The sequence below is a fragment of the Hemitrygon akajei genome, chromosome 30 (assembly GCF_048418815.1).
Source record: "Hemitrygon akajei chromosome 30, sHemAka1.3, whole genome shotgun sequence".
NCBI lineage: Eukaryota > Metazoa > Chordata > Chondrichthyes > Myliobatiformes > Dasyatidae > Hemitrygon > Hemitrygon akajei.
In genome coordinates, this window is record NC_133153.1 from 13611744 (window position 1) to 13638698 (window position 26955).

At 41.0% G+C, this 26955-nt stretch overlaps 1 protein-coding gene across 1 annotated transcript in view; it reads right to left on the reverse strand.

Moving 5' to 3' along the window:
- The window catches only part of adamtsl3 (ADAMTS-like 3), a 726995-nt gene that overhangs the window by 91797 nt on the left and 608243 nt on the right, over nt 1-26955 (reverse strand). Inside the window, 4 exon segments of the mRNA XM_073033006.1 lie at nt 7541-8657; nt 10455-10608; nt 13242-13421; nt 15906-16116. Coding sequence (XP_072889107.1) covers nt 7541-8657; nt 10455-10608; nt 13242-13421; nt 15906-16116 — 1662 coding nt within the window.

A 26955-nucleotide genomic window follows, 5' to 3' on the forward strand; every position in this document is an offset into this window, starting at 1 on the left:
TGAATCTCACACAGGTCTGCTCTCCCAGTGTGAACCTCACACAGGTCTGCTCTCCCAGTGTGAATCTCACACAGGTCTGCTCTCCGAGTGTGAATCTCACACAGGTCTGCTCTCCCAGTGTGAATCTCACACAGGTCTGCTCTCCGAGTGTGAATCTCACACAGGTCTGCTCTCCCAGTGTGAATCTCACACAGGTCAGCTCTCCCAGTGTGAATCTCACACAGGTCTGCTCTCCGAGTGTGAATCTCACACACGTCTGCTCTCCCAGTGTGAATCTCACACAGGTCTGCTCTCCCAGTGTGAATCTCACACAGGTCTGCTCTCCCAGTCTGAATCTCACACAGGTCTGCTCTCCCAGTGTGAATCTCACACAGGTCTGCTTTCCGAGTGTGAATCTCACACAGGTCTGCTCTCCCAGTGTGAATCTCACACAGGTCTGCTCTCCCAGTGTGAATCTCACACAGGTCTGCTTTCCGAGTGTGAATCTCACACAGGTTTGCTTTCCCAGTGTGAATCTTTTCCTGCCATTTGAAAGGATGGGTGTTTGGTCAAGAAAAGACAACGAAGAAGTTAGTACTAAAACACAAAGCGCTGAATAAATCTATAAGGTTGAAAAAGAGGAGAATTTCATTTTGGCATCTGCTTGCTGAAACATGAGCGTTTTTTCTCAAAATGCACTAGTTTCCTCACCTGCTGCAAATCTCCAAAAGCAGTAACTAAAAAGGGTATAAGCTAGCTAAATGGAGGTTGTCGACAAGATGAAATATTTTGATAGTGATAAGTTATTCCTCTGGTACGTGGGCCAATGAGCAGAGGTTATTGATCTAAAGTCATTGGCAAAATGTCCTTTGTTTTCCAATAGAATTCCTACGATTAGGAACACTATCTAAAAAGCTACTGGGAACTATTACATAATTAATTTTAAGAAGAAATTGGACATAAAAGTCTGAGGAACTTGAAGGGTTAGGGACAGAAGGTAGGGCTGTGGAATTAAGTATGATTGGTGTAGACTCGCTGTATTCTTGATCTCTGTGATGTTGCTACATTGCTTGGTATTGAATACAGATGAAGCCATAGACATCTCTGAGCTGTAAGAGTAGTTGAAATAAATTTTCTTACTGTGTGTAAAAGAAGTCAGGATTTCTGAGGTCTCTTGCAATTTAACCAGCTAAGGGATGCCATGATAAATAATCGCATAAAAGTAAAAACAAAAATTGTTGGAAACCTTTGTCAGGTGAGGCAGCATCTGTTGTAAAAGAAAATGAATTAAGCCAAGGAGCCTTCATCGAAATGTGAAACATTTACTCTGTTTCTCTTTCCACAGATACTGCCTGACCTGCTGAGTGTTTCCAGCATGTTCGATTTTATTTCATATTTTCAGCAACTGCAGTAACTTTCTAATATCTCCACATATTTAAGGTGTCAGCCAGCAGATACTGAGAACTGGGAAGCCGTCACATATACTAATATGGTGGAACAGTGGCACAGTTAAGAGATCTGCTGCCTGACTGTGCCAGTGGCCTGGGTTCAATTCTGACCTCAGCTACTGTCCGTGTGGAGTTTGCATGTTCTCCCTGTGACCATATGATTTCCCTCCAGCTGCTCCATTTTCCACACACATCCCAATCGTGTGCGGGTAGATGGGGCAATTAGCGAATGTAAATTGTCCCTAGTCTGTAGATGATTGTAGAATCAAGTGGATGAAAGTATGGGGAGAATAAAAACCTTAATAATAATAGATTTAGTGTAAATGGGTGGTTGATGGTTGGCAAGTAGGCTGAAAAGCCTGTGTCCATGGTGTATCTGTCTATGACTAACCAAGGAAGTGAAGCGCACAGAGTTTCAAAGCTAATAATCAGGGCATGACAGTATTAGGGGCAGTCAGAGTGATATTGGTCTGTACTGTCAAACATTCATAAGACAGTCCAAGTGGCTCTTTCTTGGACTATACCTTGCACAGTTTTACCTGCCACAGAGCAGCACAAATTACAACATCCAGAATGGGAAATGCGAAGGAGAAAATAAACCTTACCTTCATGATCCAGATGCGAGAGAACAGAGAGAGACTTCAAATTAAGCCCATAATGGAACACTTGTGTGAAAATCCAGTATCACGTAAACAACAGAGTAAGTTTTGGGGAAGGATAACACAGGAGAAGGCCATTCGACCTATTGTCCCTGGACTAGCCTCTTGAAGGAGTGATCTAATTTGTTCTATTCTCCAATTTTTTTTACTGAGGTACTGCAATTTCCCTTTTGTACTTAACTCTCATTTGAAAGTACTTTTTATTTATTTCATGACATTTGTAACACTGGAAAGATGAATATTCATATCTAATTTGACTGAGGGACCACAGTCTGTGCAGAACAGGTACTCTGACTCCGTGGGGGGCTTTTGGCCCTGTGGCAATAAAGGCAAGGTCAGCTGGAAAATCTCAAGTTGATGGCATTCGCATATACCCACAGAACTTTTCCATCCAAGTGGTGGAGGCTGCAGGGGTAGAGGCTGCCTTGGCCAGATAGTACAGTGCAGCTTGTAGAGACATCACCCACGATCCGAATCTATGATCGTCCCATTTGCCCGTATTAGGCCTGTTACCCAATATGACTTCTTATCCAAGTACCTGTCCAAGACCATTTAAACTCACCTCACTACTTCCTCTGACAGTTTGCTCAATTTGCTAGCCACCCACTGTGTGAAAAACTTTCCCCTTAGATCTCCTTTGAATTTGTCCCCTCTCGCTTTAAATGTTTACACTTGTGTTCCATGCTCTCCTGTCCTGTTAAAAAGATGATACCTATTCTATCTATATCCCTAATAATTTTATAAACCTCAGTAAAATCACCCTCAGCCTCTTATGCTTTACTGATAAAAAAATAGCCCTCCATTCCAGGCAGCACCCTGGCAAATCCCTTCCACACTCCCTCTATTTCTTCTAAATGCTTCCTGCAGTCCAGTGACCAGAACTATACAAAATACTCCAAGTGTGGTCTAAACAATATTTTGTACAATTGCAACATGTTGTCAAAACTCTTCTACTTACTACCTTGGCCTTTGAAGACATGCACAATCAAACGCCTTTTTCATTTTCAGGCAACTACGGACTTCCTCTGATCTACAGAAATATCTTGGTGTGGCAGGACCTACAGAGAATTTGAGCTTCCAAAGTACAGGCTCCCACTTTGGCTGGATTAAATTCCATGCACCACTGTTCCATCCAACTTTACAACTGATCTCCTCACTGTACCCTTTGACAACCTTCTTCACTCTGGTACGAACTGGAGTTCTGATAAAATGGTGGTGGAGGGGATGAATGGGGAATAGTTTGCTGATCAACTGGGGTGCTTTGTAATGAAACTCACAATTTAGTCTACTTCAATGATCTTTCTAAGCAATAATTTCCAAGATATAAGATTATAAAATAATAAAAACTGGATTCAACACTGACTTCACATGCTGCCTGTATGGAGTTTGCACAATCTCCCTGTGACTTCAGGTGCTTCCTCCCACATCCCAAAGGCTTGTGGGTTGGTAGTTTAAATGGCTGCTGTGAATTGTCCATAGTGTACAAGTGAGTGGTAGAACCTGTGTGGAGTCTTTGAAAAAAGTAGGGAGAAAGTTAAAATGGAACTAATGTATAATTAGTGAGAATATGTGGTTAATTGTCCTTGTGGTGAAGGCCGTGTTTCCATGCTGAACGACTGCATGATAACTCGTGTAAAACTTCATCTCCGCTCTTGTGCTCTGTCACTAACCCCAAAACCATTGCTCCTGGTTACTAACACTCCTTATCCATTCTATAAACTTCTTCATGGTTTGGAGTATAAAATAAATTAAATAATGATCAAGCTTGCGCTCAATAGTCTCTGCTGCAGGAGAAAACTTCCACAGTAGTCTCTACACATAGCTGACACATTTGGCCATATCAGTCTCGCAAACTCCCTTCTGTCCTTGCTTTCCAAAGCAGAGAATCCAGAGTTACTAACAATGCTACAGATAATTTATAACGAGTCAGTAGGAAAGATTTTCCTTCTTTGCCTTTGGACTTTCTTGGTATTAGCTCTGCTGACTCCTTACTTTGTTAATTTCAATCCATCACCTTCAAGGACCTGTGTGTACACCAACAGATCCTCATGACCCTTGAACCTGTACTTCTTATTTTTGTTGCCCTTATTTTACAAGAAAAATTCACCATTTTATGTATGCTCAGTTTCTGAAAGTCCAGGTCGCAAAGTGAGCAGCATTAAAATAATCAAGGAAACACTGGTTGACTCAGCACCTACAAACCTTTGTATATATATTAGTGTTGCTTTATTATTTATTGATTGATCGAGCTGAGTGTGGAATAGGTCATTCCTGCCCTTTAAGCCCCACCAGCCAGCAGTCCCCAATTTAATCCTCGCCTAGTAATGGGACATTTTACAACGATTAGTTGACTTATCAACCGGTATGTCTTTGGACTGTGGGAGGAAAGCAGAGCACCCAGAGGAAACCCATGTACCCTTGCTGAGGGTGGTGCTTCATGCCCCCATGCTGAGCTCGTCAATTCCATCAACTTCCACCCTGGCCTTAAATTCATTTGGTCCATTTCTGACACCTCTCTTCCCCTCCGTCGGTCTTTATGTCTCCATCTCTGGAAACAAAATGTCTGCCAACATCTTTTATAAACCTATTGATTCCCACACTTCTCTTGGCTATACCTCTTTCCATCCGGTCTTCTGTTAAAATGCTACTGTCTTTTCTCAGTTCCTTCGCCTCTGCTGTATCTGCTCCCAGGATGAGGCTTTCAAGATATCAGAGATGTCCTCCTTCATCACTGATGCTGCCCCCACCGACATCTCCTCCATTTCCTGGACAACTGCATTCACCCCATCTACCCACCGCATTACTAGGGATAGAGTTCTTCTTGCCTTCACCTACCACCCCATAAGCCTCCGCATCCAACAGATAATTCTCCACAACTTCTGTCATCTTCAACAGGAGCCTACCATCAAACACTTCCCCTCCACTCTCTGCAAAGATTGCTTGCTCTATAATTTGCTTGTCTATTTGAGCCTCCCCACTAATCTCCCTTCTGGCACTTAACCCTGCAGGTGACAGAAATACTACTCCTGTCTATCCACCTCCATTCAGAGCCCCAACAGTCCTTCCAGGTGAGGCAACATTACACACGAATCCAATGAGGTTGGCTATTGTATCTGGAGCTACCGATATGGCTTTCTCTACATTGGTGAGACCCGGCATAAATTGAGGAATTGCTTTGTCAAGTGCTTCTGCTCCATCTGCCAAAAGCAGAATCTATCAGTGACCAATCATTTTAATTCCTATCTCCATTCCCATTTTAACATGTCGATCCAAAGTCTCCTCGCTTGCCATGGTGAGGACACCCTTAGACTGAAGAAGCAACAGGTCATATTCCATCGAGGTAGCCTCCAACTTGATGGCATGAATATCAATTTCTCCTTCTGGCAATTTTTCCCTCACCATTCCCTCTTCTTCTATTTCCCACTCTGGCCTCTTACCTCTTTCCCCTCACCCACCTATCACCTCCCCCTGGTGCCCCTTCTTCTTCCCCTTCTCCAATGGTCCACGCTCCTAAAAGATTCTTTCTTCTCCAGTCATATACCTTTCCCACTCACCTGGCTCCACCTATCACCATCTAACTGGTTCTCCCTCCCCTCCCCGCACCTTTTTATTTTGATGTCTTTCCCCTTCTTTCCATATCCTGAAGAAGGGTCTTGGTCCATAATGTCAAATATTTATTCATTTCCATAGATGCTACCTGACCTGTTGAGTTTCTCCAACATTTTGTGTGTATATGTTGCTCTGGATTTCTAGCATCTGCAGAATTTTTGTGTTTGTCAGTATATATTATTTGACTGAATTTGGAAGCTGTCATCATGGGAATATAACAAATATAAGAAAGCACACGAAAGTAAAATTGTTATGGATCAACAGAAGCAGATGATCTACTGTTAATAATTTTTCACTGTTATTTATGATCATGGATAGCAGTGGAACAAACAAAATTGCAAGAACATAAAGAGTTTATGTCTACAAGCTTATTTTTAGGATTGCCTTTCATCTATTGTTCCTCAGATCCAAATAAATCAATTGCCTATAAATCAATTTCCTATTGTATAATTGGCCACAAAATAACAACATTTAATATATGTAGATAAGTAACATGCCAACATTTGGGGAAATCATTAGAAAAATATTTAGCCTAGATGATGTATGATTTTTCAAACTCCTTGATTTCTATTAACAAACCTTATTATTATAAAAAGCAGTACTGAGATATGTATCCCAATGAAACTTTGCTACATTACCCACTAGCAGTTCAGAATATCAACATCCAATTATAAAGTTTTGCAACCCTCTCTTCAAGGTATTTTTAACCTGAAAGCAATCCAGCAACAATAATCTTGCACAACAGAAACAGAGACCAAAACATCAAAGTTAAATGTGGTGATGTTACAAGTGCAGAACCCTGTCCAGTGGAAGATTATCTCTGGTAGAAAGTCGTATATAGGCAGTTCACTCAGTATTAAAACTTGAACTAGCAAGCAGCAGGCTTTCCAAATCCACTGGCAGTGTGGATGAGATAGATGCAAAGTGCACCTTAGAGATTCTCTGCTGATCCTAGTTCAGAACAGATTTAAATATAGCTTTGCATCAACAAATGTGTCCTACATTCAATATCACACTCTAATTTCAAGTTGTAATTTCCTCTATTCTAGCTTTGTCCTCACCAATGACTACTAATGTCAAACACTCCAAGTACAAATTACAATGAGGATAAATAATGCCAGTTTCTTTTGAACAAGAGTAATCTGTCATTGAGATCAACAGCATTAACTTTGATCTTCTGCAAAACTTTCCAAGCTTCTTCTCTTACTCATCAGACGCTCATCCTACACACCAAATGGTCTTATGTTGAGAAAGAATGGCTTTGCAAAATCACACTCACCAACAAATGCTTAACCCAAAAACAGTCTTTGATATCAAGTTCATCTAAGTCAGGAGTTCCCAACCTTTTTTATGACATGGACCAATACCATAAATTAAGGGTCTGTGGACCCCAGTTTTGGAACCCCTTATCTTTCATTGCTGACCAATAATTTATGCTGCTTAATTCACTAAAGGTGATTGATAGTGGATGCATTTTATTGTCATAAATTTGTGAAATTAATTAAGTAATTGTCGTCACAGTTACATTCTCAGAAATGCTTTATGTAGGTATCCAATTTGACAAAACAAGGTTTCTATCAGCTAAAGATAGACATATTAGCAGTTGTCAGAAAAGTTCTATTGGCCATTTAATGAAAGACGTGGTATTTAAAGATGGTCTAACCAAACAGGTGTTTGATTAGCTTACTGAAAAAACAGCCATGCACAAATGGTTTGTGCAGCAGATTTGGAAAGCCATTGATGCAAACAATTAGTATAATGATCCCTGTATTAACTCAAGTCATGTCAAAAACAGAAAAAAAATCATAAACATTAATGTATAGCAATAACATTAAGTCAACATACCTTTTATTAAATGTCACTGCCGCACCATCCTTTGTCCAGGAAACCTCTGGCTCAGGGTTTCCGATAGATTCACAGACGAGTGTTACACTTGACGTGCTGTTTGCCAGGTATGCTAGTGTTCCAACTGTAACATGAACATTTTTCTGAGGCAGGACAGGAGCTTGCTTTTTTCTCAGAATAACAGGAGGCTTGCGCTTCTTCCTTTGTTGAAGTATATCCTTATTGACTGAAGCATCAGATGTATTAGGAGGCTTATCTAATAATTTGGAGTTTGATGCATTGTCATCAGGAGAGACTTTCCACTTTTCCACAGTTGGTTGTGGTCTAGATACTTCAGCTGCTAATTGATGTATCAGCTGTGACGCAAAATCTTCAGGTATTTCACCAGACTCAATCCTCAAACTTATATTTCGTAGGATCTCTTCAAACTGTTTGGCATCCATACTATAAGCTCCTTGGGATACAGAGCTTTCATGATGTTTATCAGAAAGTGCCTGAGAGTCAAACAATTCTGCAAAGCTAGCTTTTCTTTTTGAAAACAAGTGATTGCCAAGAAGGCGCAGGAAAACTTGATCATTTGATTGGCCGTCATCCACATATAATTCATTCTTTTTGCTCCAACTTTGCCACATCTTAGTTAATTGAGACCATTTATCTCCCAGTCTGTTGGATTTGTTGTTGCTCATCTTCTCTGGCCCAATATTTTGTCTTGTTTTAGCATTGTTGAAAGCGGGTGGTTCAATTAATCTGTTGTCATTACCAATCAGTTTGAGGACAAAAGATTCTCGAGTAGGACCTGCAATGCAACTATAAATGCCAATATCTTTTGCTTCAAGACTTTGAATTTTCAGTGATCCTGATTTAGTAATTCCAATTTGTTTTGTATTTTGCAGATGGAGGCCGTCTTTTTCCCATTTGATCAGTGATTTCTGGAATCTTCTCACTGGACATCTAATCACGATTGAGGTTTTTGGAAGGAGGTAGGCCCGACCACCGACGTTAAAGTGAATGCGCTTGTCTTGTCTGGTTTGAATGTACACTCTGTGGATGGCCAGAATTTGCGGGTCACGAATAACTTGCTTTTGAGAAACATTTGTTTTTTTGTCCTTTCTAACCTCTAGGAAATATACAAATATGAGTTAAAATAGTCTAGAATAAGACTTAATCTACTAACATGTAAGCATTAAGTTCAAAGGCAAGGAGATAAAAACAACGGTTTACTGATGATTTATTAATTTTATCAAGAAGACACATTCTTAAACCCTTGCTAAAACATTGAGTGTAATTTACTTGGAACATTGTGTCAATTAAGGGTGATTACTTCAAATCTATGTATAAATCTGATAGCCAAAGCCACTGTACAATATCAGTTTAAAGATAACTGGAAGAAGCAGGGCACCGATTATATAAGTGTTCATTCAGTAATAAAAACAAAAATAGGAAATAACTAGAAAAACTGTAGGAAAAGAAAAAAAATCCACTCTTCTCTCAAAAGGAATCTGTTGGATATGGGTTCAAACTGAGATTCTCTGAGACGGTGATATAATGCTTTTACATCCAACAAAGGGGAAAGCTTGTTGGATTATTCCTAGAATTCTCCGAATTTGGGTGTGAAAACATGTTGTTTAAGTGTTTACTTTTTAGTTTCTTAAACAATAACTTAGGTCTTATGTCCAACAACGCCTTCCCCACACTACCATCAGATTCTTAAAACAGCCTGAAAAACACTAATACTACCTCAGACTAAATTCTCTCAACTTGCATTAACGTTATGTTTATTTTATACTATAAATTATGTATAATTCATTTCAAGTTTGCGTTGACTGATGTTTGCAACGTACTCTACTGCTGCAAAAAAGCTCATTTTCCTGGCATTTATACTGTACCCTGTGTACGTACCCCCATGACAATAAACGTGAAATTGAGTTAGTAGTGGTAGTTGTTCCTTTCCAAACCTCATGAGGCATCAGGCAGCAACCTTGCTCTTTGTTTTGCACGTGTCTGTATTTTTACGAGGCCAAATTGCTAGCTCACAACACTCAATCCAGAATGGATGGAGAGCATCCTGGATTTGAACCCCGGACCGCTCGCCTCGAAGTCTGGTGCAGCTGCCATTACATCACCGGCTGCTACTGTTGCTTACGGTTACATATGCCCATGACAATGAACTTGAAATTGAATGTAGCTGATATTGACAATATGTAGATAAAGGAGCGGTGAGGACCATGGAAGTAGAGTAGTGACGATTCCATTTTGGGCTGAACCTACGTTAAACGTGACTCAGCAATGATCTGTAGTTTATACAAAACCCCTGTTGCACCTGATTCTGTAAAACTCTGCGGTAAGTAGAAAGAAAATCCCAGAACTGAAGATGACCATTTTGATAAGCGCAAGATACATGAAAAGGTTGCAGAGTATCAAATATTTATGTCTGGAGTCTACACATATGAAGTTATTCATGTGTTTTTTTAATGTAACCAATAGCTCTTAAAATCTATTGGATCTGTTTCAAGATTTGAAGCTTACAGACATTTGGCACATAGAGACTGGTAATCTTCCAGGAAAATAATTGTTAACCAACACAAATCTGCTTTAGTTAATGAAAAGAACATTTTCATAAATCTGAATGTTTTAACATCTGTATATGATTCTTACAATGAACAAATGGGTAAACTGTGAAACAAACCCATTTTTCTATGGGACCATACCATACTTTAAAATTTTTGGTCCTTGGAAAAATATAAATCTGTTACCATTATATTATCATTGCCCAAAAATCACAGCATCGAGGGCACAAACATCCAAGTTATCTGTGCTCCTGCTTTTGTTTGTTGTATGTTCCTCCAACAATTAAGCCCCAATGTTCATTTGGATAAGACAATTCAGGTGTCAAGTATTAAATGAAGTCACTTACTATTACAGGCAGGCATGGTGCAGGTCTGAACTACCGGAGACCTGGAGGGCTCACTGCATAAGGCACGGGGCACTATGACCTGCTGTCTTTCAGCAGTGAGTTTCCGACAAACCCAGTCTCTGCGCTGGGATCCCTCACCGCATCTTACGGAACACTGGGAATGCACAACATAAAGACAGTTTCTGCTGATTCTAGACTTTAGTAGAACACTTAAGTTACACACAATTAAAACTGAGTTAAATTAAGGTTAGTTCAAGCAAAGCAGATGAGTATTTCATCATTATTTTGAATTGCTGAACTTGTGAGAAAGCATATAGATATTTTTCATCTTGGTGATTGAGATGATTTAAATTGTTACTTTAGTTTCCACCAACTGGGCTGCCATTGGCCAAGTACAACTAAATCTCATCAGCTTTCATCTCCTAATTTCACAACCAATCATATTTATTCTGATAATCTCACAAGTGACTTTAGTCCTCTTATGGACTTAATTGGAACCAAATTCCTGTGAGTTTGTCACGGTCCCGGCCGTTATTTCCTCATTTTCTCCTAATTCCCTTTGATGGCGGCACACCTGGTTCTCATCAAGACTTGCAGCATAAAAACCACGACTTTGCGTCCACTCGTTACCAGATCGTTGTTTTAGCCAGTGTGGTAATTAACGTTCCCGGCCGCTTAGGATTGTGTATTCTAAAGGCTGATTTATACTTGTGCGTATGGGCTACGCCGTAGCCCTGATTTTCAGTTCTGTGTAGGCTCTACGCCGTAGTGAGCATGCGTCGGTGTGCGCCAAAACACTAGTTGGCGGTGGGGTTTCTATGCCACTGTGTTGAGTTTCTTCGTGAGAGACATGGAAGAGGAAATGCATTTCAAACATTTTCGCATGTCGTCAGGTAGATTTGACGATTTGGTTCATCTATTTCGCATGGCGGAGAAGAAGCAACCGGAAATGCATAGGAGGAAATGTGATGCCACCAAGTGGACCAATCACAGTTGTTGTGGTCTGCGTCGCCACGACGCGTGAGTTACTTTTTTTGGGAGGTGCACGTGACCCTACGGCATAGGGTACACGGTACCTATGGTGTAGATGCGATGCACAAGTATAAATCAGCCTTAAGTTTTACTTGAATACTGACGTTTACCTGTGTAACTCTGTCTCTCCGTGTCAAGAAAAGTACTGTCTACCGCTTGCCTTTCTACGCTTCGTGTCAAGATAAGCTTTTGCCTGCCACCTGTCTCCTGTTTGCCGTTCAGCACCAGCAACGCCCTGTGTCAAGGTAAGTTCTGCCTGTGTCCTGCTTTCCTGTTCACCCTCCTGTTTGTCGTTCAGCTCCAGCCACTCTCACACCCTTGTATGCATCCTAACTCAATCTCCATGCCAGTGTCCTGCGTTTGGGTTCGCCCCGTTCTTTGCAACAGAGTTATCCATTAAGTGTCTTCCTTTATATATCCCACTTTTTCCATGAACTATAATGACCACCCTGGACCTTTTCCTCATGTTCCCACCAGTCTATATCATATCCAATCTTCAGATGCTTCTTCGATCATCCATGGACCCAATCACAATTGTCGGGCTCAGAGTGTTTCAGCAGCCAACAAGTATGGATTTACAATAATCCCTCTTTCCAACACTCTCCCTGTAGCTTGTTATGCCATGGAACTATTAGTGTTTCTTGTTGTTATGTTTGCAATTGTGTGTTACACAGTACAAATTCCTATTGCAGTTGATTTTATTACATGATAACAGTAGGCTGAGATCACACCTGACCTGACCCGAGATTTAGTCCCGACAGTCTTCCTGACTCTGGCCTTAACATCACCATTTGTCGAACAAATCTGGAGCACTCCACTTAAAGCCTTCTATTAATCTACTTCATATTCAACCATCCCAATGAGCCTTCATTCGAAGACCAAAGGAAAAGTTAGAAGACTTTTCATAAAATCTAAACCTAGGCAGTGTGCTGTAAATAACAAATATAATTTTCTGTATTAATGCATTGCTTAATCAGAAAATAACTATCACTGGTAGATCAAATGGCCAGTGAAAATAGTCCCTAGCATGTAGGTGGGTTAGAACGAACTGATCAGATTGTAGGAAGAATACAAAATGAATTACCACAGGATTAGTACAAATGGGTACGTAATGCTTCAAGAAAAGTGACATCTATCGTTCAAATATCCCTGCCATCCATGCTATGCCTCCTTCTCAGACCTACTATCTGGCAGGAGATACAGCAGCCTGAAGTCCCACAGTATCAGATTCAAGAATAGCTACTTCCCTTCAACCAACCAGCACAGCCCTATTCACGACTTCAGTAGTAGCAACACCAGGACTACTTTGATCAACTTGAACTCATATTGCCTTTCAAGTCTCTGAGGGCACAGGTCTCAGAGTCCCACTGTCCTATTGGGTGTTCACAAAGATGGACTAACTATGGCCTGTTTTCTTTACTGTTTGAGTTGTGTTGCTTCTTGTAGAAATTGTATGCAATGTTATGTTTTTCCTGTGAATGCTGCTTATCTGATGCTATGTGCCTGCGATGCTGTAATGTGTACTTATGCAGATGATAAAAAACTTAACATTCACTTGTGTCACCAAAGATCTGAGAGGCAATGGCCTATTTTTGCTCAATATAAATGTATGTTCCGTGGTGATTCATTAATTGCCAAGAGGAAGAACTCTGCAAGGCACCAGGTCATGCATAAACCACACGTTAACAAGAAACATGCATGAAGGGAAAGACAATAATTAAGCAGGCATTTTATGAAGTAAGTTTACTACTCTACCTTGGACCATTTCCCCAATACCAGACGTGGTGGACAGTCAACGTTACCACACGCTTGTTGCGACTGAGGCTTCTGATCAAGGCAAAGATCATCAGGAAGGGTTACAGAACTTCCATCAGTCAAAAGCTGCTTGCATTGGACTTTACGAGATTGTAAACCGCCTCCACATATATGAGAACACTATTAAAACATTTAATAAAAAATGAGTTCATCAGAAAGTGTGCAATAAACTTTGAATTTGATTGTCCTTTTAGGAAAGTTAAAAGCATATCAAGATCAATTAATTTAAAAAGAAGTCCATAACCTTTCAATAACAGTCCAGGCTTTCCTGAGAAACGTTAGCAGTTCCACCTGGAATTGCTAGCACAAGTCCCAGTTTCTTGATGGGTTTTCACAAAAGTGGACAAACCCTGGTCTGCCGTTAGACCCCTCATAGACTGAGCATGGGGCATCCATCCTGACCCAACATCAGGATTTTGATCCAGCCATTGGAATTGCAATACCACTAACCTCCAGGGGAGGAAGTCACAGCAAATAAGTTTTAGATGATATACATTAAAAGAATTATTTACTTAAAATATTTTAAACGTTTTAAGCTTTTTACATATTAAAAATTGTTAATATAATAATATTTTAATACTTCTAAGTTTTTTTTCTATGTTTTCAAATAAGTTTGAAAGTTCTTGACTATCAGAAACAGTTATGATGGCCAGCTGAGGTTGCAGCATGTTTTCACTGCTGCCAAAATTCCATTTAGAATTCCTTTATCATTCTGGTTCAATCATACCACGCCTGCAAGCCCCTGCAGTTTTAGGATATAGATGGATTCTACAAGGAAGTTTTTCTTTTTTGGGGGTGGGAATCTGCTGAGAATAGAACTAACAGTGGGTGAATGGTGAGTATGGGAGTCGCATCACTGCTAGGAAATTCTGGGTCAACATCCAAAGCTAATCGTTCCCTAAAAGCCTCCAGTATTATTCACAATTGGATCATTTCTACCAAAATGCCAATCATGAAAGTTCAGCAAATGATATTTCCAGGCTTGCTAAGTAGGATCAGCATCCAATCACTATTTAGATTAAATAATTAATGATATGTCTGCAACAGTATTCAAAAGACTATCTTGAAAAAAGTTTCAGAATATCTTGTCAATAAACACACAGTTCATCTTTAGTGTAGCATAGCTCATGTGGAAGAGGGTTGTAGACTGTCAAAGAATTTGTTCTATACTTCACACATCAGAATCTTATATCTCAACATCATTTAGTCCGACTTTCAATGTTGTTCAGAGTTGTGCTTTTTGAACGAATATCTGAGAATCAGTTTCCCCATTTTTGGATCATGAATTTCCAAATTTATGCCTGTTCTAAATATGCAGCTGTTTCATGTCAGTCCTTCTAATGCAAATGACAATAGAATTATTTACTCCAAATTTAGAGTAACTATCACCTCCTGACGCTGGCCATGAACCAGTGTAATTTGAATCAGACTGGTGTAAATAGTCTGCAGCAAATCCCCAGCCATTTCTTCTCAGGAAAAGCCTCAGCACAGGCAACCTGATAGCCTCTGGCAAAGACACTTGGTTATAACAGGATTGATTGCTCACGTTAGAATTGATCACTCGATGTAAACAAACTGTGATCAACCTGTGCTTTGGGGGTTAAACTTTAGCTTGGTTAGTGGGGCAGGGTTTTATGGGACTGGGTGGAGCACTAGTTTCACATTCCACTCAACACCACTCGATTGACTTCCATACCGAGTAAAATCCTGTGGCATGTAATTTTAATGTTGCAGGTGAACTACCAATTCTGCAAAAGGTGGGTTAAATTACAAATCAGTGCAGAACATGCTAGAACTACTCAGCAAGCTGGGCAGCTACCTGTAGAAAGAGAACCAGAAATAACATTTCAGATCAAAGACCCTTCATGTTCTACTGATGCTGTCCATTCTGTGAGTATCTCCAGCCTTCACTATTTTTAATTTAGATTTTTTTTACAATGGCATTTGATGATTTTCATTACAGCCCAAATTTATTTATTTATTGAGATACAGCGTGAAATAGGCTCTTCCACCTCTTCGAGCTACACGCCCAACAATCCCCTGACTAACCCTCGCCTAATCACGGGACAAACTGTCGTTGTTGTTGTTCCTCTCTGCGCCTCATTGTGGATCAGGCAGAACCTTGCCGTATCTTTAGCATTTGTCTGATTTTTACAAGGCCAAGTTGCTAGCTCGACCCAGCATGGATGGAAAGCTGGCCGGATTCAAACCCGGGACCACTCACCTCGATGTCCAGTGTGGATGCCACTACACCATTGGCCGGTTATGGGTCAATTTACAATGACCAATTACCCTACCAACCAGGTCGTCTTTGGAGTGTGGGAGGAGACCGAAGCATCAAAGGAAGCCATCGCGGTCATGGAGAGAATGTAGAAACTCCTTACAGGCAGCAGCAGGAATTGAACCCAGGTCGCTTCTACTGTAAAGCATTGTGCTAACCACTACACCACTCATATTAAAACAAGTATGTTATAAATAATCTTAACTGAGGTACTATTTACACACCTACCACAGTCTACTGAAAAAATCAATTTGAACTAATTGTTAGGTTCTGAAAATCAGCATATTTAAGATGGTTTGAATCTTTGTCAGAACTTCACGCACCGGCTGCCATTTCCCTTTATGCCACGATGGAGGACAATCAAACTGATTGCAGGCCTGAACTTCCGGGGGCTTCGGATCTGAACACTCCTCGACAGCAACTCTGACGGACTCCTCGGTGAGGTGTGACACCATGCGACTACAGAAAACCTCCCTCGTTTGTATTCCAACTCCACAAGTAGCACTGCATTGTTTCCACGATGTTGTGCCCCATCTGAGAAAAAGAAAAAAAATTAAGAACTTGGATCATATTTGAGAACAAAATAACAACCAATGCATGAAGTTAGTTGATGAAGGTTCCATTAACTCGGATTTGTTTGAATAGATTGTTGATAATTTGTGATGGAAGATCTAATCAACCACAGACCTGGAATGAAATAAAAACCTGGGTGATGCTGTTGGCCAAGAATCTGCTAGGTTTAACATCGCGAGGACTGTTCGAATTCTCTGTAGGTAATAAAAAGATGAAGGTCAAAACTGACGTCACATTTGGCCGTCCAAGACAATCTCAGTTGATTTTTTTTTAAAAAGCCTGATAAATCTCTGTAATTTACTCATGAACAACCCCCCCTTGCCCACATTTCTAAACCATGTGCAGCTGCTCAGAGAAAGAAAAAGTTCAGTGACTAAATGTTGCATTGTTTCAGACCAGTGGTCATATTTTGACTTCTGAATGGCTGACTAATTATTCTCAATCAGTCCTCACAAGTTCCTTTGTAAAATGTGATCTAAGAAGAAATGTAACACCCTGCGATGTGGATAAGAAAATGTGATTAAACAGAGTCAAATGATGATCATGCAGAAATTACAGTCGTATAAATTAGCTGCTGATTCCTAAGTTTTGGAACTATCTGAGATTGAATCATCTGGGTCTGTATTCACCGGAGTTTTGAAGAGTTATAGGAGATTGCATCGAGATGTATTAATGTACAGACTAGATGTGGGAGATTGTTTCCCTCGAGTAGATTGTCTATAGCAAGGGGTCACAGTATCAAGGTACTGGGTAAGCAATATCATGAAGAATCCCGCTCACCCTGCTTATGAATTGTTTTTCTCTCTCTCATCAGGGAGGAAGCTAAGCATTGTCCACGCCAGGACCACTAAACTCAAAATTGGTTAACACCCCCAAGCCGTTAGGCTGGTCAACACCTCCAGCCATGAACCCACCCCACCAGCATATACACATGAGCCACTCCACTCCACAGCACCTTTCATCCCCCTACGCACTGCCTCTTTGTGCTTACACATCTACACCTCATACCTACACTAACAATCGCTGTCCTATTGTATTTTCATGTGCCCTGCTGCTGCAAAGAAGAGCTCTTCTTGCCAAGAGTCACTTTGTCACTGAATTATCTCCTGTCAAAGTCACCTTATGTACAGCTACTCCTGGACCTAGTTTCATTTTACATACTGGACATACAAACAGTCTATGTATATAATCTCATCTTTTGTATATAAGGCCACACTCAAACAGTTACTGGTAGATTGTGCTTTTTTAGGGTTGTTTTTATATTTATATTTATTGTGCTTTTTTAAATTGTATTTATTATGCTTATTGTGTATTTTATGCCGCCTCAGATCTGGAGTAACAATCACTTCATTCTCCTCTACACTTGCGTATTGAAGAATGACAATAAACTATTTTGAATCTTGAAGACCTTTAGGCTTGAAATGAGCAGATTTTTTGTTCCCAGAGGGCAGTAAATTTGCGGAAATTCCTTCACAGAAATGTTGTGGTGGCCAAGTTGCTGAATACAGGCTGTCCTTGGCTAATAAGCAAGTTCCATTGCTACAGATGCCCTGAAGTTGATTCTGTCCCTAATTTGGAAAAGTCACAAAATGATAACTATACATCCGCAGCACTGAAATGAACAGCATGAAAATTGTATAAGATTCATAAGAAACAACAGGTATTCTAAGTGAAAAGAGAGAAAGAAGAAAACGACTCTGCTGTTCATAGGAATGCACCTGTGTATATACAGTATTTTGGACTTTTGAAAATAATAATTTTAGGGAAGTCATTCAAATATAGGGGTGCCTGTGGGTCAGCTCTTTGTGCAGGGGTGGATTGTATATTTACATACAATAGGCTTCCAGTTACAAAAGGCATCAAGTGGTATGGGGAGAGACCAGGAATTGAGAAAGAGAAGATTAGTCATGATGAGGTCTGTAAGGCTTAATCCTGTTCCTATGTTTTTGTTTATTTGCCTTCACCTTTCTGAGAATAATTCCTAAATGTGATTCTCTTGAAAAATTTTACATTATTCTATACTAATTTTCTAAAAATATGGCAAAGCCATTATCAGAAGGGATTTTAATAATATTCTCATATATAGTGGAAAAATCTCCAGACCTAAGATTCCATCAAGGTAATTTAGTAATTTAATCATACATATAGTTCCACTGTACATTTAATAGTATTGCCAGAAGCAAAGACTGTGCAGAAACCCGATGTTGCCTTGATGGTGGAAGTATAATATATGGCCTTCAATGATTATCAACAACTTTCAAATTAGGTAACTTACATTTGCATTCACAAACATAATACCACAAAAACATCATCATAAATGACAACCCAGTTAAAGATTTGCTTCTTAAATATACTATGTTCTGTACTGCAATGAGCTGATTATAACTAGAATGCTACAAAGTCTGAACTATAATTTGTCCATGCAATCTGTTTTACTTTATGTATACGTCATAACTTGAATATGACAGAAAATAATGGAATTGCACAGCAGGTCTGACAGGATGTGTGATATAAGAAAGACTTTCAGGTCTGGACTGTCAGAACTGCTTCAATCTCCACAGATACTGCCTGACCTGCTCAGTATATCCAGCATTTTCCGTACAGATATTCAGCAGGGATACTGCTTTGCTTTTAATGCAAGAGCTTTGCTAATGCTGAGAGAACACATAGATTCTACCACCTGGTGTCTCTCTATTATACAAAATTTCTGCCTGGTAGTTGGTGTGCGTCAGGCCAAAGGCAGCAGTAACGTAACTCTGGTCCTGCCAACCGTAGCAATGTACTTACAATTAATTTAGTTAGATATATTGATAATGAAATAATGAATTCACCACTGAGGCAGGGAAAAATATTGGCTCTGTCCATGGCTCCAGGGACTTTTGAATTGAACGCTCCTGTGAAATCATATTAAAATAGAATAGAAGCATTATTTTTAAAAAATAATTTGTTAACTGTTCAGGATATAGAGTCCTGCTTGGTGGCGCAATAACATCAGTGCCGGACTCCGGAGCGAAGGTTCCCGAGTCCGAATCTAAGTCGGGTTGAGCATCGAGCTAGTAACCCAGCCTCATAAATATAAAAATAGCTTGCTACAGAAACACTGTCATGACGGTGCCCCGATAACTCCACTGCCAAGTTAAGGGCTATTCTTCTTCTTCAGGATATAGACATTTCTGGCAAGGCTAGCATTCTTGTCCATTGTTACCTGTCCTTGATGAGATAGTGGAGAGTAGTCTGGTCTATCTGATGTTGGTGCTGCCTCAATTGTGAAGAGAATTCTGGTATCTTGATCTGGTAATGTTGAAGGAATGGAAATTATTTTTCAAGGGGGGTTGCCATGTGACTCAGAGGAAAACCTGCAGGGAGTGGAGCTCCCACGCTGCCTTGTTCATCTCAGTAGTAAAGGTCACAGTATCAGTAGGCATCGATGGAGTAGCTAGTGGAGTAACTGCATGAACTTTATTGATGGTACACCGCACAGCCGCTGTACGGTGATGGTGGTGAGCCATGAACATTTTGGGCAGTGGATGGGATGCTGGTCAACAGCAGTACTTTGTTCCGGATAGTATCATGGGTCTTACATGCTACTGAAGCTGTACCCATACAGAAAAACAGTTCCAAATCACTCCTGCCTGGTAGCAAAGTCAGGAGGTGAGTGATATAACCATATAACAATTACAGCACGGAAACAGGCCATCTCGGCCCTTCTAGTCCATGCCGACGCTTACTCTCACCTAGTCCCACTGACCCGCACTCAGCCCATAACCCTCCATTCCTTTCCTATCCATATACCAATCCAATTTTACTTTAAATGACAATACTGAACCTGCCTCTACCACTTCTACTGGAAGCTCATTCCACACAGCTACCATTCTCTGAGTAAAGAAATTCCCCCTCGTGTTACCCTTAAACTTTTGCCCCCTAACTCTCAAATCATGTCCTCTTGTTTGAATCTCCCCTACTCTCAATGGAAAAAGCCTATCCACGTCAACTCGATTTATCCCCCTCATTATTTTAAATACCTCTATCAAGTCCTCTCTTAACCTTCTACGCTCCAAAGAATAAAGACCTAACTTGTTCAATCTTTCCCTGTAACTTAGGTGCTGAAACCCAGGTAACATTCTAGTAAATCTTCTCTGTACTCTCTCTATTTTGTTGATATCTTTCCTATAATTCGGTGACCAGAACTGTACCCAATACTCCAAATTCAGCCTTACCAATGCCTTGTACAATTTTACATCCCAACTCTTATACTCAATGCTCTGATTTATAAAGGCCAGCATACCAAAAGCTTTCTTCACCACCCTATCCACATGAGATTCCACCTTCAGGGAACTATGCACCATTATTCCTAGATCACTCTGTTCTACTGCATTCTTCAATGCCCTACCATTTACCATGTATGCCCTAGTTGGATTATTCCTACCAAAATATGCCACAAGATAATCAGACTCCTGGTATGATATTCACGTGGCTGGTAGGAATTATAGCCTGCAGTGTTGGTTCTGGAAGGACAGTGCACTGGAGATGATAACACAAATTTTTGGTCAATGATGACCACTAGGATATTGAGGGATTCTGTAGGGGTTACTTCATCTATTGAGGAATTACAAATAGAGTAGATGATTGTGCGAGTACACTGGAGAACAAACTTTTTCTAAAGCACAGCTTCTTCAGAATGGTTTTTTTTTGTTTGTGACAGACCACTTGAAGCTGAACACAAATATAATTTCAGACTACTTATATCACATAGGAATTTGAAGAATCAAGTAATTAACTGTTTTTAAAAATGTAATGCGTTTAATTGCATAATGGTGCTGACGCTTTGCAATTTTTCCGCTAAGATAAAAATGTCTCGTTGATGACTTTCATTTGTACTCAGTGTGTGAGGCTTCTCACTTAAATGTCTAACAATAATCAGTCAGCGTGGATGTGTTCCAGTTGCTCTGATAGTGTTTCTCCACAACTACAATGTCCTGGTGAAACCTTCCACAATGCTCATCGCTGACAGCGCCAAGATTTGCAGGGAAGAAGTCTAACTGGGAATGCAGAAAATGAATCTTTAGTTACATGTTGCACTTCATGGTTTTCTATGCTTCAAGCATGTTGTCTACTAGCTGCACGTAGTTTGGTGCTCTGTAGGTACCCAGAAAAATTTCAGCAACGTCCTTGAATGCCTTCCATGTGATTTTCTGCGGTCCCACTGGGAATTCTTCGAGTTGCCTGTCATTGATGGCCTGTTTGATTGTGGACCAACAAAAATGCCTTCTTAATCTTGGCATCAGTTCTTCTGCGGAACATCTGTCTCAAATATCGAATACCTTCACCTTCCTTGTTCATTGCTTTCATAAAGATTTCCATAAGCTACCCTTGTGAGTTTTAAGTCAATGCATGATAAAATACGTAAGCTTTCTCACTCCTCTGAGCTGATACACATCAGTATCAGCAAGACGCATGTGTGCTACAGGTCAGCAGATGGAAAGCTTTATAAAAAGGGAGGGGGGTTTAAGACAACGTTGGGAAAAGGAAAAGGAAACAGAGAGGGAGCAGGAAACACCAGGGAGATATTCTGTAATGATCAATAAACCAATGGTTTGGAATCAAATGCCTTGCCTGATGTCTCAGGGCTGGGTGTGTCTGCACCCACGCAATTCCCCTTCCTGGCATTCCTTCCCTGCCATCTATTAACACCCCTGCAGCATAGCTCCACTCTTGCCATTCCCAAAATCCTTTGCTCCCACCAGACTTAGAAACTCGCTCTCTGTCCCACGTTTGTTGGACATTATTCAAATCAGCAAATGGATCAAAATTCGAAAGTGCAGAATTTAGATCAGAAAATGCATGTTGTCTGTGAAGCTACTGTTCTAGCCTGAAAATTCACATGCAGGTTTCAAATTTCTGCAACATACATAGTACTAGATAACACATTTCTACACTGTCGGCTCCTGGAGTGGCAGTTCATGGGACAGGGTAATTATCCAAATTAATGTAGCAACTAGAGTTTCAAGTGTTCCCTCCTGTTTGCAATGTACAATACTGTGCAAAGGTCTCAGGCACATATATATATATATATATAGCAGCTCGGGTGCCTAAGACTTTTGCAAAATACGGTATTTGTCAATGTGAGGCAGACAGCGAGTTTGTAAATCTGGTGGGTGCAAAGGATATTGGGAATGGCAAGGGTGGAGCTCTACATAAGGGGTGTTAATAGATGGCAGAGAAGGAGTGCCAGGGAGGGGAAGTTGCGCAGGTGCAGACCCATTCAGCCCTGAGATATCAGGCAAGGCATTTGATTCTAAACAATTGGTTTATTGATCATTACATAATGTCTCCCTGGTGCTTCCTGCTCCCTCCCTCTTTGTTTTCCTTTTCCCAACTATGTTCTCCCTCTCCCTGCCCCCTTCCTACTCTCAGTCCCTGACAGAGACCCATATCAGAATCAGATTTATCATCACTCACATAACTGTACGTCATGAATTTTTTTTTTTGCAGCACCAGTACAGTGCAATGCATAAAATTACTACAGTACTGTGCAAAAGTCTTAGGCACCCTGGCTATATACATGCACCAAGACTTTTGCATAGTTCTGTACATTCACCACCTTTGAAGGCAGCAGTGAGGTCGGAGTCTGATATGAATCTCCTGGAAGAACTCAGTAGGTCAATCGGCATCTGTGGGAGGAAAGGAATTATCAACGCAGAGTTTCAACCCGAAATGTCACCAATTCCTTTCCTCCCACAGATGCTGCTCAATGCATTACAATACTCCAGTAGATTTTTGCTTCAGATTCCAGCATCTGCAATTCCTCCTGCTGATGATGTAATGTATTTTTCTTGATTCCCCCGGTCCCTCACAAGCAGAGCCCCATCATTCACTTTCTTTCCCAAGCTCACCCCAATGCCCCCACCTGTCCAAACTCACTCACCCTCCCAGATCATCAAAGCCTCGCTGGGGAGTATTTCCAAAGATGGCTGGCAGCAGTTTGAAGGAGTAGTGCTCATCCTCGGGTACACATGGAGACATGCATTTCACTTCAAATCACGAACCTGACTCTTCACATCAGATTTTGGGACACCTGCTGATTACTCGTAAGGTTTTGATCTTATATTCTTAATACAACTCAACAGTGTCCATGAGGGCAAGGACAAAGTAAAACACTTCTTACATTTTATCTACTGGATAATTAAGAAAGTATTTCAGCTGCCATAACCAGTCCTAATTTTGACTCAAAGCGACTTATTTACGCAGGTTAAAAACTAAATATATTTGGCCCCACATTCTGAAGAAAAATTAAAAGTTCTTTAAGAAAGAAGTAAATTTACTTAAAGATGCATTGAAATAAGAGGATTTAATTGAAACATTAAGTCCAATTACATTGAATTAATTTAGTTAGGCTTAATGTGTTTAATTAAATCTTCTCACTTAACTTTTCAAACCAGATGGGTCGCCCAGTTGAAGTAAATGAGACAGGTTGGCATAAGTTTGAGAGTTTGGAATGCAAAGTGCATCCAGCCAATGAGCTCAGCTTGTCTGTGTTCCACAGCACAGTGGAATCAACAAATGAACCAGCATCCAAGCCCAAGCTTGTTCCTGACTGATACGGAATCACTGGAGCTCATTCCAGCCCATTATCTTGACAGTAATGAGGATACACAGCTATGCGTGCTGATTGGTTGTGGTCGCAAGTGTTCATATGTCAATGCATTCATTCACAACTTCCAGATTAAGTGTTTACTGTGCATGCCAAGGACACATTTTGGACACCAGCCGATGATGCTGTGAACATTAATATCAGTAGGCAGACACAGGACAAAATGTTATTCCCAAATGACTACAGACTGAGTAATTTTGGGAAGATGGTCTGTCTAATATCTCTGGCAAGGTCAAACATTCCAAGTTACAAACGTCAGAACACCATTTCTCAGACTTTCAAAACACCAAACACAATGGCTTTGGTTTGGTCCCAGAACAGTGCAATGATTTAAATTAAATTTTGTACAAAATGCTCTCTAAGTGTAGTTTTGAGGTAACGATGAGTCTTCAAATTGAACGGTGATTACAATCAACATAAGCAAAGTAAAGCTTCTGAGTTTGGTAAGTCATTGTTCCAAGATGAGGAGAAGTTGAGAGACCTGGGGCAGATCATGATGTACTCTGGGACAGGCTGAAGGGGCCTACTGCTGCTCCTTCAGGAATAAATTTTATTTATTCTGGGATATGGATAAAATTGCCAATGCCAGTATTTACTATTTAGCTCTAAGTATTCTCAAGGAGTATAAAGTGAGGTGACTCCTTGAATAGCTATAGTCCCTGTATGCTTTTAAATGGGGTTTGAGGGTGAGAAGCGTTCAGATTTTGGACCTACAGTGATTAAGAATCAGAAACAGAATGCATCCTGAAGGATGACAGGGGAGTGCTCACATTCCAAAGGGACTTGTGATTACAGAGTAGCCAAAAGGTGCCCTGTGGTTTGATACTGCTTGCTACTGCTAAAAATCATGAATTCAGTTAAAAATAAATTACTGCTATTCAATAGCTGAGATAACTCTGGAAGGAAATCCACAAATGTTCATGAGAAGCTGATCCACTGTCAAGAAGTATTTTGTTACTCTGACTAATTTAGTTAGACGCCCACATTCAATCAAGAAATTTATTTCCACAGCAAAACACTAAATCTAAAGTTCAAAGTTAAAATTTGTTATCAAAGTACTGTATATATACCATATACAAACTTGGGGTTCAATGTCTTGCAGCATTCACAAAACAAAGAAACACAATGGAATTCACTGAAAAGCACACACAACAGGATTGCCACATATCCAATTTGCAAAAGCAGACAAATTGTGCAAATTGTAAAAAAAAAGTCAACCAAAACACAAAGTAAGGTGGTGAGGGGAAGGGAACTGGGTCCTCATAATTCCCTCCGACCTTCCCCTCTTTGAGGCAGAATGTTGTCTTCAGTAAGGGCCTCAGCTTTGCCCCCCTGCTACCACCCCTCAGTGAGTTCCGTGCCTGCCGTGACGCTGAGCCTTTCTTCCGTCACCTCTGTCTTTGTGCCTACTCCTTCGGCAACGAATCGCCACCTCTCACCATTGACTCCTTCTCCCATCTTCAACCCTCCTCCTCTTCCTGGACACCTCAGTCTGGTCTTCTGCCCACTCTGGATCTTTTTATCACTAACTGCCAACAAGACATCAACCAGCTCCACTTTAACACTCCCCTCTCTAATTCTAACCTTACTCCCTCTGAACACGTGGTTCTCCACTCCCTCTGCACTTATCCCAACTTCACCATCAACCATGCAGATAAGGAGGTGCTGGAGTAGTCAGGCAGACTGATCTCTACCTTGCTGAGGACAGACAGCAACTCTCAGACACCTTCTCTTACTTAGCCCTTGAACAGGATCACACTTAGGAGCACCAGGCCACACCATCACCGATCTCATCGACTCTGGTGATCTCCCATCCACTGCCACCAACCTCATAGTTCCCTTACCCCGCACCTCCAGTTTCTACCTCCTACCCAAGATCCACACACCTAACTGTCCAGATGGACCCATTGCTTCTGCCTGCTCCTGCCCCAATAAACTTGTGTCTATATACCTCAACTCTATTTTATCGCCCATTGTTCAGTCCCTTGCTACCTACATCCATGACACTCCACAAGCTCTTGATTTTTAAAGGAATTTAAGTTCCCCTGCCTCGATCGTCTCATTGTCCTGTCCCTATACACCTTTGTCCCCCCCCCCCCCCCCACCGACCCCCATCAGGTGGGCCTTAAAGCTCTCAGCTTCTTTCTGGACAACAGACCCAACCAGTTCATTCCACCACCACTCACCTCCATCTGCTGGAACTGATTCCCACCCTCAATCATTTCTTCTTCAGCTCCTCCCACTTCCTTCAAACCAAAGGTGTAGCCATGGGTAGTCACATAGGTCCCAGCTATGCCTGCCTTTTCATCAACTAGGTGGAACATTCTATGCCTACACTGGTATCACTCCCCAGCTCTTTCTATGCTACATTAATAACTGCATTGTTGATGCTTCCTGTACCCATGCTGAGCTCATCGATTTCACCAATTTTGCCTCCAATTTCCACCCCACCCTCAAATTTATTTGGTCCATTTCAGAACCCTCTCTCCCTTATCTCAATCTCTCTGTCTCCATCTCTGGAGACAGTTTATCTACAAATATCTATTCTAAACCCACTAACTCTCACAACTTTCTGGACAACTTACCTCTTCCCACTCTGTCACTTGTAAAAATGCCATTCCCTTCTCTCGGTTCCTCCATCTCTGCCGGATCTTCTCTCAAGATGAGGCTTTTCATTCTAGAACTGAGGTGTCCTTCTACTTCAAAGAAAAGGACTTCCCTTTCTCTACCATCAACACTGGCCTCACCTACATCTCTTCCATTTCATGCACATCTGCCCTCACCCCATCCCCCTGCCACCAGACCAAGGATAGAGTTCCTGTTGTCCTCACCTACCATCCCACCTGCCTCCACATCCAGCACATAATTCTCCATAACTTCCACCATCTCCAATAGGATCCCACCACCAAGTGCATCTTTCCCCCACCCACTTTCCGCAAAGGATCGCTCCCTACACGACTCCCTTGACCACTTGTCCCTCCCCACTGATCTCCCTCCTGGTACTTATCCTTGCAAGCAGAACAAGTGCCACACCTGCCCCGACACCACCTCCCTCACTACCATTCAGGGCCTCAAAAAATCCTTCTGGATGAGGCAATAGTTTACCTGCGAGTGAGTCTGTTGGGGTCATCTGCTGTATCCAGTGCTCC